Source organism: Planococcus citri, chromosome 2 (genome assembly GCF_950023065.1).
Source record: "Planococcus citri chromosome 2, ihPlaCitr1.1, whole genome shotgun sequence".
Classification (NCBI taxonomy): domain Eukaryota; kingdom Metazoa; phylum Arthropoda; class Insecta; order Hemiptera; family Pseudococcidae; genus Planococcus; species Planococcus citri.
The window spans coordinates 70,160,750-70,180,271 of NC_088678.1; the positions used below are offsets into that span (position 1 = coordinate 70,160,750).

Below are 19,522 nucleotides of genomic sequence, written 5' to 3' on the forward strand. Positions count from 1 at the left end.
TCTCTGTGCATTGATCCCTACCCTATTTCTCTTTGTATTATGCCGCTATGTAGGGAAGGTGACCTCAAGGACATAGGGCATTGAGCTAGCTGGACTTTGCCGCGGTTCTCACTTGGTGTCCTGGATTACATTACATCAGAGAGGACATCAAGTACTCAGTGCTTGGTATTACATCGTCGAAGCAAGTACTGAGTCCTATACGGTTCGCGACAGTATAGGTAGACTAGAAACCTATCAAAATTAGATGTAGTGGGCGAAAGTGTATTTATCGATGTACCCCAATCGCGCTTTGGGTTTAATCTGTTCCATTGATCGCTAGCTAAATGGTATGTAGATTCGATTCGTTAATCGCATCTGGCTCCGTTCACCTTTTCGCAATATAATATAGTTCTAATAGCCGCAATGATCGGTAACCTCGTGATTATTCAGCAGCCATGGTATCGCCACTATTATTGGGGTAGGCGTTTAGGGAAGACATGGTGAGATGGTCAGCATTCAGTAAGTACAGACTTACATGGTGGTGCCTCCACTAAATTAATTAGAATTACATCCTAGTTAATTTATGAAGACTTGTGTTGTAGATTGCATACTTCGGCATACAACCTACCAATGTGTAGTACCTCCAACCTCGCTTCTGGGGTATGCCTATTGAGGTAGGTATTCTCCTGGTTTCAATGCCATATATCATTGCCTTAATCCTCTGTAGTTAATATTAATAATTCTTATTGATGTTGATTATATCAATCTAACCATACTATATTTATAATATTCATGACATATGTATGATATGTTAAGTTGCCTGTAAATATGACGAGAAAGGTTTTATTGAATAAACTTTATACATAATAAAATGTGATATGTTCGTTTATTACAGGGTTGTACAAAAACGTGTTTTTTTTGAAAAAAAACAAAAAAAAACGTTTTTTTTTGTTTAAAACGTTTTTTTTGTTTTAAAACAGTTTTTTTCTCATGTTTAAAACTATGTGTTTAAAACGCGTTTTAAACACGTTTAAAATGTGTTTTAAACACAAATTCATTTGTTTTGGGTTCAGCAGTCAACAATTTTTGAGATGTGACGTCATAAAAACGCTGTAAAGCTCAAGAAATATTGAAAAATCGGAATCAAAACACAAAATTTGTCTCCAAAAATACAGTTTGTTCAATTTCACCTTTTTTCAACAAAAAGCTAAAAAAAACGTGTTTTTTTTAGGAAATTGGAGTTGAAAAAAAACACGTTTAAAACAAAAAAAAACAAGGTTTTAAACGGCTTTTTTTGTTTAAAACATCGTTCTGTTTTTTTTCACTTGTTTTAAACGTGTTTTAAACATGTTTAAAACATTTTTGTTTTAAACATGTACAACCCTGGTTTATTATGTATTTCTGTGTAATATAGACTAGAATTGATCACCACTCATATTCTCAGGGCCATCAAAATATGAGCAGTGGTATAGGGCAAAACGCGCATTTCAGGTTGCATACTTGCACCTTTGGTTTCGTGGGCTAAACCTTACAAGTATAGCTGTAAACAATGCTGTTCACTTCTACTTTTCAGCTCGTTAAGTCAATTTTCTCAAGGAAGACTTTCACGGATTTCAAAATCTGTAGTACCGTTGGAAAGAGGACAAAATCCTCTACAATTTAGAGCCATAAAATAATGGGGTCCTCGAGATGGTTTAAAAGTTCTGTCGCCTCAAAGTTCAAAGTGTATAGAAAAATATGTTGAATTGGCTGCATATTTCAGCTCGTTAAGTCAATTTTCTCAAGAAAGACTTTTGAGGACTTCAAAAAATTTAGTACCGTTGGAAAGAGGACAAAATCCTATACAATTTAGAGCCATAAAATAATGGGGTCCTCGAGATGGTTTAAAAGTTCTGTTGCCTCAAAGTGCAAAGCTGACAGAACAATGAGTTGAATTTTGCCGCATTTTTCTGCTCGTTAAGTCAATTTTCTCAAGGAAGACCTTTCAGGATTTCAAAAAATTTATTACCGTTGGAAAGGGCACAAATTTCTCTACAATTTAGAGTCATAAAATAATATGGTCCTCGAGATGGTTTAAAAGTTCTGTTGCCTCAAAGTGCAAAGCTGCCAGAACAATGAGTTGAATTTTGCCGCATTTTTCTGCTCCTTAAGTCAATTTTCTCAAGGAAGACCTTTGAGGATTTCAAAAAATTTATTACCGTTGGAAAGGGCACAAATTTCTCTACAATTTAGAGCCATAAAATAATGGGGTCCTCGAGATGGTTTAAAAGTTCTGTTGCCTCAAAGTGCAAAGCTGACAGAACAATGAGTTGAATTTTGCCGCATTTTTCTGCTCGTTAAGTCAATTTTCTCAAGGAAGACCTTTCAGGATTTCAAAAAATTTATTACCGTTGGAAAGGGCACAAATTTCTCTACAATTTAGAGCCATAAAATAATATGGTCCTCGAGATGGTTTAAAAGTTCTGTTGCCTCAAAGTGCAAAGCTGCCAGAACAATGAGTTGAATTTTGCCGCATTTTTCTGCTCCTTAAGTCAATTTTCTCAAGGAAGACCTTTGAGGATTTCAAAAAATTTATTACCGTTGGAAAGGGAACAAATTTCTCTACAATTTAGAGCCATAAAATAATGGGATCCTCGAGATGGTTTGAAAGTTTTGGCATATCAAAATGCAAAGAGGACAGAACAATCACTAGCAACATGCCCACAATATGTAAGGGGAATCAAGAGATACCACCATTTATACACCTTGTGACGTCAGGGCGTTTTGCCCTATTATTTAGTGAATGGTTAGGATCAGACTCCCCCTTAGAGTAGTCATTCTCACCAATTCGTGAATTCACACTAAGTGGCTGACATCTGGAGGATTTTTGCGTAAATGCTGAAAAGGGGGAACTGTGCAAAATTGTGATAAGACATTTTTATATTGTGGAATATTTTTCAACTCAAATTTGCAACTGAATGATTCGGATTTGAGTAATTGAAAAAATTCATGACACCAGAACTCATTTGCAAACGTATTTTAAACAAAAATGAGAAAATTGTATATCAGCAAAAGAGTCGTTTGATGTCTTTGAGTAAAGAAAAAAAATTTTTGGCCACTAAATTATTAATTTTTGCGTTGTGAATTGTAATCTGATTGGTCAATAGTCTCCAGTTCCCCCTTTTCAGACAATAACAACAGCGATCCAAGCGATTCGTGAATTCGCGAATACCACATTGGAGACAACGCTAGATCTATATATAACATTCTGAAAAAACGACTTTTTTTAGAAATTTTTTTAAAAAGCAAAGATTTTTTTTACAATTTTCGGCAAACAGCAGGATTTTGACAATTTTAGCAAAAAGAAGAACATTGTGAGAATTATTGGCAAAAAGAGATTTTAGGCAATTTCTGGCAACTTACCTAAGCCAGGATTCTAGGGGGAAAAAATTTTGAACCAAAAATTTGAAAATTTTAGTAAAAATTAGCAATTTTTAAGAATAAGAAATTAAGTACACAAGTAAGTACATCTTTTCGCAATTTTTTTTTCGAAAAGTGACACTTCTCACTTTGCAACTTATGGCAATTTTACGTAAAAAAGTGAGTTTTCTACTGCGAAAAAAACTAGAATTTTCAGCAATAGGGAAAACTTTTGGGCAATTTTTGAGAAAAAATATACAGTATATTTTTTAAATGTTTTGCAAAAAACCGAGAATTTTGACAATTTTAAGCAAAATGCAAGACTCGCTGTTTTTGGTGAAAAGCACGAATTTTTAGCAATTTAAAATGGGCCCAAAATTGGACACTAAAGAGGATTTTTCCAATCCGCCTGTCAGTTCTACTCGTCATAGGGTTACATTCTGAAAAAGTGGACATCTTTTTTCCAGGGGACTAAGAATTACATTTTCAAAAGTTTCAATCTCACACAATTTTTTTTTTTAAACACTCCATTATATTCTTAAAAGTGTTTTATTTTGATTAAAAAAGTACACAAACACAAATACACTAGTCACAAACATTTACACATACATGTAGTACGTTTAAAAAAAATAAAAATAAAAACAAACGAACAAAATCTAAAAAAAAAAAAAAACACTCGTTACTACGATTAAAACGTGGAATGTCTAATAAAAATTCAATCTTTTGAAAGTCCAAGCGCATGTTGTTTTTCGTGAACCTATCCTATACTCTCATTTAAGCCTTTGAAAAATATATTATAAACTTCGCGTGCGCCATGGTATAGGTAGCAATAATAATTAAAGGCTTACGGTATCCATTCGTATTAAGTATATAGGACATACACCATCGTATCCAACTCTCACCTTCATTATCGTAATATTTACAAAATAATTAATACATACAAAAAAATGTCGTAATCGTAAAACATAGCGCGTGAATTTGAACCATTGATGAGGAAGCTTAAGAATATTCACAACCTTTGTCGTCGTCGTATTCGTACATTTATTATAATTTTTGTTGAAAAAAAAAAATTGTTAATAATACAAAAAAAATACTAAAATATAAAAAAAAACATTAAGTACAAAGGGTTTTCATTTTATCCAATATACAAAACACGACACTGATTGATTCTGGTTTATTTTTAATAATGATATACCCATTTTATAGGGCGCCAGCACAGCAATAAAAATTCAAAATTGAAAAAACTCAAGTCCAAGAAAATCTCTCAGTTTTTCTTTCCTCTGAGATTAAGTATGTAGTTCGCTGTTATGCGAGATACCTATATAAAGTATCTTACCTACTTTATTTAGCAATAATTAGCGGTAACGGAGCAACGAAGAAGTATGGTGAAGGGTAGAGGGAATTCTATTCTTGGAAAATCAACTTACACCGAGAAAATAAAAAACGCTGAAGTGGCACTTTTTACATCAAATATGACGCTATGTCGAATACAAAGAGATCTCATAGGATGTTTACATGGTCTACCTTTGATGAGTTCGAAGAGGTAATCCGATCATGGTTTTTTCAACACAACGGTGTTTATTATTCTCAAGAAAAGTAGGTACTCGAAATGTACGAGTCTTTCGGGTCAACTTTACATTCTTCGTTAGCTTCGTTGCCGTTCAATTCGCCAAAAAGGAAAAATTTTATCCGCGTGTATCTATAAGCTATAAATATTAAGTAAAATTTACAATACTGCTCGTACATAATATTAGGTATGGTTATATAAGCAAGCTGTAACGTAGTACATCTTATTAATAGGAACAATGAGTGTTTCACAACAGCCATTTTTAAACCGGTACAAATGTGTTTAGGGTAAAACCAATTTCTTTCGCACAGATTCCAAGTCTTCATTTCTTCTATAGTAATAATGTAGAATTGATTTTCCGCATCTTTCCGGTATATTCTCAAGCGCGCCTTCATCTTCCAGAAATTTTTAAATACGTACGTTTTCTTATGTATAAATCATTAAAATAATCAACCCTGTAAATATTACAAGTAAATGAACATGAATTTACGCTTAAACGTTCACAAGCTCTTCGGAATGTATAGAAAAAAAATTATAAAATCTGCGGCTTTCAAAAAAATACTACCGAGATTCACGCGGTAACATTACCACATTCATAATGGTTTTCATCACTATTATGCGAATGTAGAAAAAACAAAAACAAAAAGGGGTCGTAGAGTTACCTACGACTGTTCAGTCGGATTTTCCCGAAGGTGAAAAATTAAATAATCCGGAGAAAGGGGAAAGGGGTGCTTCGGAAAGTTGAATGAGGATCCACACAAATCAGACGAGCGGAAACGATACTCGAGAAGTCTCTCATGTACGAGGTCATTGACTTTATAGATTATTCTATTGGTTTTTCTAAAATTAGGGCATTTTTTTTAACTAGAAAATCCGACTGAAAAACAAAATAGTCCACAGTCCAACTGACAAAAATTGCTGCAGAAATCGAATTTGACTCAATTTTTAATTCTGTTGGCATTTCGCAGAGATGTATTTTGGATTTTCAAAGATTGACCTTGAAACCTTCCAAAATGAGTTGAATTCTAAGAGTTTTTAAAAAACTTGAAGCCCAAAATTGGGTCATGATTTTTGGAATTTTTGAAAAAATAATTTGAAAATAATCAAAATAGGTTAAATAATGCCGCATGAAATTCAAATCCACTCGAATCATGATTTTGAGATTTTTGAAAAATTATGCAACCAATCAAAATGGGTTAAAATTATACGAGAAATTCAAATGTTTCGACGAAAATTTATTTTGAAGATTTTTGAAGAATTTTGAGCCTCAAATTGGGTTATGAATAATTTGGAAATTGTAAAATCATATCAAGTGACCTATCAAAATGGATTAAAATTATGCAAGAAATCCAAATACTTTGATGAAAATGTATTTTGGGGATTTTTGAAGAATTTTGAGGCCCACATTGGGTCATGAATAATTTGGTAATTGTAAAAAAAATATCACGTAACCTATCAAAATGGATTAAAATTATGCAAAAAATCCAAATACTTTGATGAAAATGTATTTTGAGGATTTTTGAAAAATTGTGAGCCTCAAATTGGGTCATGAATAATTTGGGAATTCTATAAACATATCATGTGACCTATCAAAATTGGATTAAAATTATGCAAGAAATCCAAATACTTCGATGAAAATGTATTTTGGGGATTCTTGAAGAATTTTGAGCCCCAAATTGGGTCATGAACAATTTGATAATTGTAAAAAAAATGTCATGTGACCTATCAAAATGGATTAAAATTTTGCAAGAAATCCAAATACTTTGATGAAAATGTATTTGGGGGATTCTTGAAGAATTTTGAGCCCCAAATTGGGTTATGAACAATTTGATAATTGTAAAAAAAATGTCATGTGACCTATCAAAATGGATTAAAATTTTGCAAGAAATCCAAATACTTTGATGAAAATGTATTTTGGGGATTTTTGAAGAATTTTGAGCCCCAAATTGGGTCATGAACAATTTGATAATTGTAATAAAAATGTCATGTGACCTATCAAAATGGATTAAAATTATGCAAGAAATCCAAATACTTTGATGAAAATGTATTTTGAGGATTTTTGAAAAATTTTGAGCCTCAAATTGGGTCATGAATAATTTGGTAATTGTAAAAAAAATATCATGTGACCTATCAAAATGGATTAAAATTATGCAATAAATCCAAATACTTTGATGAAAATGTATTTTGGGGATTCTTGAAGAATTTTGAGCCTCAAATTGAGTTATGAATAATTTGGGAATTCTATAAACATATCATGTGACCTATCAAAATGGATTAAAATTATGCAAGAAATCCAAATACTTCGATGAAAATTTATTTTGGGGATTCTTGAAGAATTTTGAGCCCCAAATTGGGTCATGAACAATTTGATAATTGTAAAAAAAATGTCACGTGACCTATCAAAATGGATTAAAATTATGCAAGAAATCCAAATGCTTTGATGAAAATGTATTTTGAGGAGTTTTGAAAAATTTTGAGCCCAAAACTGGATTATAATTTTCGGTATTTAGAAAATATCATTCGACCAATCAAAATGGGTCAAAATTTTACGATAAATTCAAATATTTCTATGGAAATGTATTTGAAAGATTTTTGAAAAAATTCAAGCTCAAAATTGGATCATGATTATAAAATTTTTGAAAAAAAATCATGCGATCACTCAAAACGGGTTAAATTTTTGTGAGAAATTCAAGTATTTCAATAAAAAATGTATTTTTGAAGAATTTTGAGCTCAAAATTAAATCATGATTTTTGGGATTTAAAAATATTCGTAACCAATTCCAAATTACGATGAAAGTTTACAAGAAATTCAAATAAGATTTCTAGACGATTCTATTTTCAAAATTGAGTCATGATTTTGAGGATTTTCTTGCAACCAATCAAAAAGTGTGTCAAAATTTAACAAAAAATTCAAATATTTCGTTGAAAATGTATTTTGAGGATTTTTGAAGAATTTTGAGGTCAAAATTGGGTCATGATTTTCAGAATTTTTGAAAAAGGTACGTATGATGCAACTGATCAAAGTTTGTTAAAATTTCGACAAAATAGGTATCAAAAATTTACGTCAAAACTTTCTTGGAGCAGTTTTGAAGAATTTTTAACTCTGAATTGATCATGGTTTTAAACATTTTTGAGTGATTTTTCATGCAATAACTCAAAGAGAAAATCCAGTATCGTTATCCGATAATAATATTATATTTCCATTATCTCTTGAAAATTTCAAATTTCAGAAACTCAGTACCAGAACTAATTTCACCCATTTTGACAAGTCACATGACTCTTCTTTCAAAAATTTTCGAAAATCATAATCTAATTAAGCTCGAAGTTTCTCAAAACTAATCCAAAAAAGCTTCAATGTAAATATTTGATTCTCCAAGTTTTAATTCATTTTGATTGGTTGCATTATACTTTTTTCAAAAATTCTGAAAATCATAACACAATTTTGAACTCAAAATTTTTCAAAAATTTGCTCGACATTGGACGAGCTGAAGTAAACATACTCGGATTGAGGAAAGTGTCTAGTATCTAATAAAAAAATTTCTGGGCCGGAATCATTTTGAAAAATTTGGGGTTGTCAGCCTCCATTCAAAATACGTCTCTTCTGCCATTTTTAATCCATATCTACAAAATGCCAACTGAATTTTTAGGATCACGAAAAACAAAGCCAGCTAGACACTTTTTGCGGATTCGACTGTAGACTAAAAGCACCATTTAAATATTAAAAAAAAATACTCGTAAACGCCTTATAAATCGGCATGTTTCGTTGCAACAATTAATTTTCACGTCATTAGCTCAGACTAGGTAGTAATTATTATAAAGGTAATATTGAGAGAATATAGTTGAAAAAGAGAGGAGAAGAAGAAGAAGTAAACACCACACACAACACACACAAAGGCGAAAATAAAATCGTTAAAAAACAAGCTATCACAATGCGCAAATCAAAGAATAAAAAGATCAATAAAACGATCAAAAATATTACAAGCTTAGTTACAGCTGAAATGGTATCTCCACCGGAGTATCCTCGTATCGTCGTGATGTTATATAAAAATATACACATATAAAAAGATAAATTCAACTTAACACGTTAATATGACTAGAAATTATGTTAGATCATTTTTACTAAAAAAAAAAAAAAGAAAAAGAAAAGGATGGGACAGGGGGAGTAATGGGAGTATTAATCTCTTGGAAATGCCGTAAATTGTAGGTACAACTGGTGTTTAGAATGCATTATGTATTCTTATTGTCATCGCATTTTAGCTCGAAAGTTGTGTCTCCCTCGAGAATTGCTTATGCATTCTGCCAATTTAGGGATAAAGGAAGAGAGATGTGTAGGAGTGGAAAAGGCATCAGACTCGTACAGCTCGGGCACCGGTTCTGCTGGCGAAATACGATGTGAATTCGTCCTCGTCATCGGGCGATTCGTTACAATACTTGGCTGGAACGAATTCTTCGTAGTAGCCTGGATTAGTGATCACATTTGGCATTAGTTCTATTCGTTCTGGATCGTATTCTTCGTTATGATCTGTAATTAAAAGTTATCGATAATTTTCAACGCTCTGGAAACCAACTGTACGAGGGTAGATATGATGGTGAACTTACAAAATGCGGCGTGACTATCTCGATATAATACGCAGCACGTGCCTATGGTGAGAATTAGCAAGGTTGTCATTACGATAGCCACCGCAGCTAGCCAAGCTCTGGTGTCGAAAGTTTCAGCACCGTCGAGTAAGTGTCGGGCTAGTTCTGTAACATTTGAACGAGTATTTTGAGTGATCTATTTTCAAAAATTTGAGATTTATTTCCAGATACTCGTAAGGGGGTATTTCTAACCTATTTCTTGTATATCGTGTCTTGTTTTGGCCAAAACTGTGGTAATTTCGCCAGCACCGAGTTCATTCGAGGCCCATATTTGGAACATATAAGTCGAATTTGGGTTCAGCTTATAAATATCCGTCTGAGTCTGTAAACAAACATATCGATATTCATCATCATGGTTCTGTATAGTCCGAATACAGTACGAAGAATGCAACAAACCGCAGTCGAAGATATGTAATGAGGATTGATATGCCATTCGTCATCGCTATCCGCCAATTTATAACGTATAGTTATATTCTTAATCGAATACCCTCCATCGTCTCTCACATGCCATCGCAAAACAGCCAAAACAGTCCTGGGTATCACCGTAACATTCTCCAAGGCAGCAGGAGGAGCTATAGAACACACATACATCTCAATATCCAATAAATTGATACAATAAATGAGGCGAAAACAACACGCACTTTTCACGTGGACCACATAAGTGGATAAAATTTCATCGTTGTCTTGTTCTAAACACATATATTCTCCGGAATCATTTTTCTCCAAATTGACTAAGAACAAATCGCCATTGTCTAAAACACTCCAACTATTTTTACCCTTTCGGACCCATCTGACGATATCTCCTTCTTCACGAGCTGCAGATTCACAAGGCAGTGTTAAATTAGTCTTGAAATTCGCGATTACTTCTGTCTTCGAAGGCGGTTCTCGTTTTTCAACACATTTAACTGCAACAGAAAAAAAAAACAACAAAAATATTTATTACAGTTATGAATCGATTTTCACATAACGTAGGAACATTTTTAGGGCATTTATGGTTAGGATGATATGAACTTGAAATCTAATTGAGTCAGGTCATGCGATATATTCAATTCTAAATCCTCCTATGGAACTCGAATAGGTTCTAATCAACTCGATGAATGGTGTTTTAACGAGTATGACAAATTAGGAAAAAATTACCAAAATTAGGCACCCTCAGTTCGTAACAATTGGGTAAGAATTTCTATTTATTTTGATTGATAGCCTAAGGCGACAAGTAATTCGTCTCACGTGTATAAACAATAATAAAAAAATCTAAAATTTACCAGGACCATTTTCCAAGTTACTCGAATTCATCGATCGTTCGATTTCTAGTGCAATTTAAACATCGGGCTAAAAGTAACCGGAAATAATTAGCTAAGGTGAAGTGTAGTTGACTTACCTTTAATGAAAATATTCAGCAATAAAACACATTTCGCTAAAAGTTTTAAATATATCATTATTCACGCGAGCACAACTTTCATTTCGATAAAATTCAATCAACTTGAGGATCCATTCGAGTGGAAATCTTCATAATGCGATGACAAATTAATAATTGAGCAATTTTCTAAGGTGTCGAACGTGAATTATTACACCTGACCATTGGGGAAATAAGCACAACACCCTATCAAACAATAAACTCTCATTTGAAAGTTTGGGGATTATCGTAAAAGCAGTAAAAGCACAATAAACGAAAGCTTCTATTCTGATTGGTCGAATTTGTCCTTGGAAAGTTTGTTTGTGTTTTGTATCGAGCTTTTTTGTGTTTATGGTTTAGTTTATGGTCATATGGCACTAGTAGTGCTGGTTTTTGGAATTTGAGCTCGTTTGTCATTTTTTTGATTAATTTTGAGTCTGTTTTCGGTTTTAGAAGCTTTTTCCAAGTAATTAACGTTTGTTCGTTGAATTTCGCTGGATAATTCGAAAGTTGAGAAGCTCTTTGATGAGAAATTTCACAGATAAAAACGAAATGCTGTGCCTGTGGAATGAATCTGAATGCTTGTTTCCTCAATACGTCAATCATTCGAATTTTTTTTTTTTTTAATTTAAAAGTTGTCGACAAGTTATGTTAACTTGAACGTTATGATTATTTATTTGATTAATTATTATACAAATCAACTATTTAATAGATTATTTGCATAATAAAACTAATTAAAGCCCTACAACGACGAAAAAACACAACTTTTTTTAGTTTTCATTGTCTACATTCCGGCGTACGCCTAGGCAACTTTCTTTTCTTCGCTTATCAAAGTTCAAAGGTAAAAAAAAGTTTGTAAACAAGAAAAAAATTGTAAAGCCGGATTTTCTTAGATTTTTCATTTTATTCGTGTATTTTTCGCTATTTTTGATTAATTTTTATGACATGTACTTACATTGAAAAATATATCGAATACATACACCGCGAGTTCTTGGAATGTTAACCGAATGATGGCCCCATAATTTTGAATTCACCTTTCTTTTCTACCTCTGCCTTTTGCTCTTTTGAAATTGAAAACACCAGTTCAGGAGGTCCGCAGCATAGGACCGTACCAGGTACACCATCACAATAAACTAGTTTAATTCCTTGTTCAGCTGCACTAGAACTGTTCCTGATACCCCAACAAGTATATGGAGAAACACACATACACCCATTAATCAGCCACAGCCTTGGTCGTGGTGCACCTCTAGTCGAAGGTGGAAGTTCAGTTGAATTTGAAGGTACCAATTTTTCGTTATCTTCAATCACTTTACACCAAAGTAAACCGATTAATGAAATGAAGACGAATCTAAAAATACAGATAGACTTAGCTTACAGAATCACTTTTACATTAATATCATAAAAATTCACATTCTAGAATACTTACATTGAACTGAATCTCGCCATGACTTATACTGAACACACTAAAATAATAGTATCAATTTGATGTTTGTTTCAGAACGTTACTCTTCTTCTGACCGAAGTTCTCACACTAAACGTAGTTCTTCCCAAGATACATATTCGAAATGGAATCGAACAAGGTAATTTGCCAAATTATTCGCTAATTGTATTCGAACAAGTTTGCTTAACTACCTAATTTATTGTTTCTAGGAATGGATACTTAACCAAACGGTTAGTACGACAATGGATAGCTTATCAACGGCGCTGAAAAGTAATATTGTTCCAAATAAAGAATACCTGTTGCAAGGCAGTGTTTTGGATGGATCTGTAGAAACATTACTGCACAGATTACGTGGATTATGTGATAATGTCGATACTGGACCGGAATCGTTTTACGATATGGAGATGTGTTTCAGTTTAAGTACGTCTTTTTATAGTATAAATGAATGATTGGTTTTACTCGGATATTATGTATTAATTCTCTTGCGTTTTTGTATACAATGATTATAGGAGGGAACAGTAATCCGATGTTTTTACGTGTAAGACGTGCCATGGAGTATCCCATGTCTCAAGAAATGCCTTACCAGCTGCGATACATCGGAGAACCAGAATTAGGCACCGGTTCGTCCATCGTACCATTCACGAATAATATGTTTTCTCGTGTATTTTTGATTAATTCTAAGAATATTTATTTATACAGGTGATAAAAGTAGACCAACGATAGTTCGAAGTAGTATAGATGTTGCTGTAACTCCATCCATTTTGGAATATCTTACGGAGCTCGGCGCTAGATTAGAATTCGAGTACGCTGCTCGAGGATATATGTTTCGTAAAGGTAGAATGAAGATAACGGTTTCCAAAATATTCAAGGTAATTACTAATTAGTTGAACGAACGTTGAATTCAATTTCATTTTTCGGTAAAACTGTTATATATTTACAATGGTGTATTGTTTTTTTTTTTCTAGATATCCAATCAAGGACAAAATAAACCCCACGAAGAACCGATTACCCCATCGTACCTAGTTGAAATGAGCGTTTTAGCTCCCAGTGGCCAGGATGCGATTGGAGAAGATATGAAAGCTTTTGCTGAACAACTCAAGCCTTTAGTGCTTTTGGATAAAATCGATTACAAACGATTGCCTCAGTCGGTTATGTCTTGAAATGATTTGTTTTTCGAGTCTCCAATTTTGGCGAGTAAAATATTAATTTGATTTGATTTCTTATGTAGTCTACAGTCCTACTGGCAAAACGTGTTCTGTTGGTTGGCATTTTTTCGATTTGAAAAAATCAGTTTGGCTTCTCATAAATGAAAGTCTGAAATGCACGAAAAATGTGTTTTGGGTTCTCGTAGTTGTAAACTTGCAACAACGTAGCAGAATGAATCAAAATTTCGTGAAACATTTAAATATTTGGATGAAAATGGGTTTTTGGACGTTTTTTAAAAAGAATTTTGATCCCAGTTTTGGGCCATGATCTTAGTGATTTTTGAAAAGTGCCATGTGACTTATAAAAATGGATCAACATTTTGCGAAGAATCCAAATATTTCAACATTGATGTTTTTTGAGCATTTTTAAGAAATTTTGTTAATCGCGAGTTTTTGAGATTTTTGAAAAAAATTCCATGCAACAGGCCAAAACCAAAACAGAAATTGGATCACGATTTTTGGAATTTGTATTGAAAAAATGTCATGTCTCGTATCAAAATGTGTTGAAACTTTGCTAAAAATTCAAATATTTCGACGAAAGTGTTTTCTGAAAATTTTTGAAAAATTTTGAGGACAAACTTTGATTAGGTACGATTCTTTGAATTTGTTGAGTTACAAAAATTCTTATCAAATTCGATTTCGTTTTAGAGCACTTTTGCCAGTGTGACTGAACTTCCAGTTGTTGGCTGTATGTATGTCTATGTATCATAGATAATTCTATTTTTATGTATTTATCAAAAAAATGGTTTTGTAAATTTTCTTATTTATTTGTTTTTTTTTTTTGTTTTTTTCCTTATGATTCATTAAAATTTTCGTTAAATTGAAAAGGAACTACGTAATAATATAAGAAACAAAACAATAAAAAACACCATACTTCTGGAGATTTTTTGAAAAAATTTTCTTTGCACGAATACACTACGCTCAAATTTTATTACTAAAATGAAACACTAAAGTGCATTAACAATCTTGAAAATAACTAAAAAAAAATTGAGCTTTTTGCCTAAACGAAAAGCTAATTCAGCGTTCGAGGAATCTATTATTAGCATTGTTACTAATTAAGGGTCTCTGATCACGTAAAGCTCGTTAATTTTACTCCATGTTGAACTTTTACACCTGAAAGTTCAATTTTTCTGTAAAAAATCTCCATTATCTAAGAAACTTTGAGCTTTTTGGCAGAACTAACACCGGAAATGGATTCTGCGTGTTGAAAAACCTCTTAAACGAAAGTTCGTACAATCTAAAAAGCTTCCTAAAGCTAACAAAATAAATTCGAAAGTTCAAGTATTAGGAGTATAGAACCTCCTAATATCCTATATTCTCCTAGTGAAATAGGTACAATTTTTGCATCAAAAATCAGCCAAATGAGTCAGTTTGGCGTGTAGTTTGGGTTGCATACCTTAAATTTTAAGAGGCAATTATTAACTTTTGAAAATTGAGCTTTTTAGCTTAATTAAAAGCTAATAGGGTGTACGAAGGGTCGATTATTACTAATTGAGGGTCGCTGATCACGTCAAGTGCATTTATTTCACGCGACGTTGCACTTTTACACCTGAAAGCTCAACTTTTTTGTAAAAAGCTTCATTATCTAAGAAACTTTGAGCTTTTTCGCAAAACCAACTTCAGAAATGGATTCCCCGTGTTAGAAACCCCCCGCACCTCAGTTCGTACATCGTAAAACGCTCCCTAAAGCTCACAAAATGAGTCCGAAATTTCAAAATTTATGATGCAGCGCTTCAGGCGGTGAAAACGAGAAGTTCTTTTGTAATCCCAGAGGCCAGAAAAAGGTAGTTCTTATTTCTTTTTCCATATGTAAATCAGGATAACAAAAGAGGTTCCATTTTCTGCCGCCCGAAGCGCTGCATCTTTTTTCCAAAATTTGTTCTCTTTTTAAAGCAGTTGGTTTACTTTTTACATTACAGATGGCGCCACAGTCAAGATTCAAAAATTGAGCTTTTTTGCTTTAATTAAAAGCTAATAGGTCGTACGAAGGGTCGATTATTACTAATTAGGCATCGCTGATTACGAAAATCTCATTTATTTCATTCGAGATTGCACTTCAACACCCGAAAGCTCAACTTTTTTGTAAAAAGCTTCATCATAAAGAGTGTAAAACTTTGAAAATGAGCTTTTTTGTCGTGTGAGGGGTCCAACCGTCCAAGTACATGTTTTTGAACCCACTGAGTACGAATTTGATATTATTATGGCCCCATACCCTAAGGGTCTTTCAGTGGAGAGGGGCCAAATTCTGAAAATTAGTATAAGGGTCACGCGAGGCATTGAAATATGGGTTTTTGAACCTCCTGAGTATGAATTTGATATAATTTTAGTCTTAGACCCTGAGGGGCGTTTGAGGGAGAGGGTCCAAATTTTGAAATGAACATATGGGTCGTACGAGGTATTGGAATATGGGTTTTTGAACCTCCTGAGTACGAATCTGATATCATTTTGGCCTTAGACAGACCCTGAGGGGCGTTTGAGGGGGAGGGTCCAAATTTTGAAATAGAACTTCCAATATCGTGTGAGGTATCGACTACCGACATGAATGTTTTTGAGCCTACTGAAAACGAATTTCGATATTTTTTGGTTCCAGACCCAAAGGGCCTCTTGCAGAGGAGCCGAGGGTCCCAATTATGGAAATGTGCTTCAAAGTCGTATGAGGTATCGAAATAGATGTTATTGGATCTCCTAAATACGAATTTGATAAAATTTTAGTTCCCAGCCCAAAGAGTCTCTTGAAAAGGGAGGGTCCAAATTTTGAAAATCTGCTTCGAAGTAGTGTGAGGTATCAAAATTACACTTATACCCCTAAAAGTTCAACTTTTCCGCAAAAACAAAAAAATTACCATTAAAAAAATTAAGTCAAAAATCTCGCAGCACAATTTTATTTCGCGTATTTACAAATAAATAGTACATTTGAATTAAAAATTGATGACTAAAATGTGATTCTGATACACATGTAAGTAAACACAATGTACCATCGAGGTCAGGAAAAAAATGTTTTTAAAATATCTACACACACTCACACAAAACAGAGTAACAATTACTCAAATGGAATTGACAAAAAACATTAAAAACTATTTAAAAAAGAACGAAAAAAATCATCACGAAATGAAACAAGCAATAAAATTACACGGACTAAAAAATACAAAATACGTTTCGCAAAAAAAAAAAAAAACAACACAAACGACTCTAAAAAGGAAGAAAAATAACCCTAAAACTAATTTGATTATTTCCACATTAAAACTAAAAAAAAAAAAAAAAATGATTACTACGATATTTTTTCAGAGAGGTGATGTGAATGAGTAATATTCACGTGCATAATATTAAGATGACGTGTGTGATCACTTCCTACATACTAAACAGTCTTCCATGATTCGGCATTTTTCGATTATGTAAAGCAAGGAAGAAAAGAAATACACACAAAAGGGAACATAATTATAAAATATCGCAAGTATTCTCAATGAAATTTTTTCTCTTGGTAACTAAGTACTCATGAGGTTACTTAATTTCTAATACAAAAAAATCTTATCATATATGGCAACCTTTCGATAAAAAAAAAAATATACAAGGCGACTGGCGTAGGACACACGTGGAACTTAATCTAATACTTTACATCACAAATTTTAAATTAAATTCTGTAAAAGGGCAAAATTCTGAGGACATTTCTACACACAAATCGACAATGGTAGGTATTTTTTCGTAAAAAATAAATATAAATTTATTCATTTAAAAAAAACTAGGAAGTTGAGGACAAATAAACGAGTAAAATTTTCTCTTCTTTTTATCATACGAGCAATGGCAAGAGACTAAATCACAAATGCCTCTTCAAATTGGCAACGCTGTACTAAAAATACGTATTTATACGAACAAAATAATATTTATAATACATTACGAGAGAGAAAATTCTTATCGTAAAATAGAGAGAATCGTCGCGATTACGAATTCCTAGAAGACTACTTAAGTAAAAAAACATTAAAAGGATTCGTTTTTTAAAAAAAAAAGAAACAAAAACAACAAGGCAAAAACAAGTAAAAGAAGAACGAGTTTTTAAAAAAGAAAATTAATTAAATAAACCGCTCATTTTATTTTAAAACGAAATAAAAATGAAAATAAATGGCGGTATAGGAGCAGTCTTTTTCATTTCATTGATTTTTTACATCTTTCAGCTGGGAACATAGACGCTATTTATCATATTACCATTGGATTTTCGTTTCTTCGATATCAGAACGAAGTCTTTTTTAGTCGATGATTTCACGAAGGAGATTTTAAACAGCAAGAATGCCATTAAAAAGGTGAACACAACGAAGATCAATTTCAATGCTAATTCCGCCCAACGCATCGTGTAAGTTAAATGGTACAGTAAGGAGAACATTTTCTCAGGAACTTCACCGGAATTCTAAAAAAATAAAATAAATAAGATTATTAATTTTTTTCATTAAAAAAAAAATTTTAATTGACTAATTTGAGATTTAATTTACCATCTCAACCCATACAATGGGTAATATAGTCTTATCATTGAACGGTCTTAAACCTTCAGCATCATTTTCTGGATTATTAACCATGATATTGAGTTGCATTCTCATCAGCGTTCTCACAGTCAAACCAATTGGCTGAAAAAAAAGAAAGAAATAAGAAGTTGAAAATACTCTATTTCAAAAAAACATTTATCTAAAATGAATATTTTAGAATGATTTTCTATTTTATTATTTTATCTATACTTACAGGGAATATATCGATCCTGAAATCGTGTTTGGCGATATCTGGTTCGAAACCTTCGATGATTGGTTCGTTGTTTTCGTCCAAATTAGCGTTTGAATCCAGGAAATGAGGACGAGATATTACCATCGGAGCTTCGGATACTGAAACAGAAAGAAAAATACCCCACGAATGAGCAAATTTTGGTTGATAAATTGACCTAGAAGGGGAGGGGATGGCTATTTTGCTACCCTAGGATTTTTAATTATCATCAATTCATCGAAAAGATTCAAGTCTTTCAGTTTTACCCGAAAGTTTTGACATGGATAGGTTTTTTTTATTTGGAAAAGAGGAGAGGGGAGGGGAGGTCTGTGCAAAAAATTTCGCGTAAGTAATTTTAGTTTGATTAATTTCAGTATAAATCAATTCATAATCAGATTGATTTTAATACATACATATTTGGTGTAATTTTATACCAATTCAGCTCCACTTCATAATTTATTTTTCAGTTTTTTTTTTAAATTTTATTATTGAACCCGATTACTTATAATTATTTTAATTTATTTTAAAAACAATTTCATTTCATTCCATTTGTTTTCATCAATTTTCATTATTTTTCAAAATCTGATTCAACTTTATTCATTTCCATTCAAATTATTTTTATTTTCAATTTAATTAAATTTATTTTTAGTTCAGGTTGATTTGTTAATTTTGAACCAATTCTACTATTTATTTAATTCAATTCAATTAATTTTTAATGAAATAATTTTGATTTTATTTTATCCATTTTAATTTGGGCATCTAATTCGCATTTAAACTTTCAATTTCTTTTATTCTGATTTATGTAATTTAATTCAACTTATTTTATTTCAATTCCACTCAATTAATTTGTAGCTCTTGTTTATTTAGTTTATTCATGGTTTATTCCGATTATTTATTATTTAGTTTCAATTCAACTTTTTCATTCCAAAGTCAATTCATTTTGATATAAAAAAAAACCGCCTCATAACTTTCAATTTATTATTGAAAAAAAAATGAAAAATAATGTTCAAGAAATGTTTTCATTTTTTATGTGAATTTGTTTTTAATTTGACAATTTCCAATTCAATTTTAAATTTAATTAAATACAATAATCAATTTCATTCATTTTCAACATATGTACTTCATTTCATCTATTTCAATTTTTTTTCGTTTCTAATTTAATT

General features: G+C 32.2%; 3 protein-coding genes and 1 long non-coding RNA gene across 6 annotated transcripts in view; 1 reads left to right on the plus strand and 3 right to left on the minus strand.

Moving 5' to 3' along the window:
* The window catches only part of MED18 (mediator complex subunit 18), a 32,703-nt gene extending 18,318 nt beyond the window's left edge, over positions 1-14,385 (plus strand). Inside the window, exons 1-6 of one of the 2 annotated variants that reach the window (XM_065352732.1) lie at positions 11,796-12,256; positions 12,475-12,556; positions 12,627-12,837; positions 12,927-13,037; positions 13,117-13,286; positions 13,383-14,385. In XM_065352732.1, the coding sequence (XP_065208804.1) occupies positions 12,542-12,556; positions 12,627-12,837; positions 12,927-13,037; positions 13,117-13,286; positions 13,383-13,577 (702 nt within the window). In that variant the 5' untranslated portion in view covers positions 11,796-12,256; positions 12,475-12,541 and the 3' untranslated portion in view covers positions 13,578-14,385. Of the gene's footprint in view, positions 1-11,795; positions 12,257-12,474; positions 12,557-12,626; positions 12,838-12,926; positions 13,038-13,116; positions 13,287-13,382 lie in introns of those variants that run through there. The other variant, XM_065352733.1, reaches the window with a different exon arrangement.
* Positions 3,909-11,246, minus strand: LOC135837457 (uncharacterized). Its single transcript, XM_065352731.1, has 6 exons — positions 10,962-11,246; positions 10,225-10,488; positions 9,980-10,155; positions 9,776-9,905; positions 9,545-9,688; positions 3,909-9,467 (listed from the first exon to the last, which is right to left on the minus strand). The coding sequence occupies exons 1-6, from the start codon at positions 11,017-11,019 to the stop codon at positions 9,292-9,294; spliced, it is 948 nt and encodes a 315-aa protein (XP_065208803.1). The 5' UTR covers positions 11,020-11,246; the 3' UTR covers positions 3,909-9,291.
* Positions 11,861-12,539, minus strand: LOC135837459 (uncharacterized). The gene is made up of 2 exons (XR_010557197.1): positions 12,403-12,539; positions 11,861-12,324 (listed from the first exon to the last, which is right to left on the minus strand). It is a non-coding gene; the product is annotated as an uncharacterized LOC135837459 (long non-coding RNA).
* A 2,103-nt stretch (positions 14,386-16,488) lies between the features above and the next one.
* The window catches only part of LOC135837456 (lysosome membrane protein 2-like), a 65,963-nt gene continuing 62,929 nt past the window's right edge, over positions 16,489-19,522 (minus strand). For both annotated transcript variants that reach the window (XM_065352729.1, XM_065352730.1), the window contains 3 exons: positions 18,345-18,481; positions 18,101-18,232; positions 16,489-18,018 (listed from right to left, as the gene is read on the minus strand). In XM_065352729.1, coding sequence (XP_065208801.1) covers positions 17,785-18,018; positions 18,101-18,232; positions 18,345-18,481 — 503 coding nt within the window. In that variant the 3' untranslated portion in view covers positions 16,489-17,784. The remainder of the gene's footprint in view (positions 18,019-18,100; positions 18,233-18,344; positions 18,482-19,522) is intronic.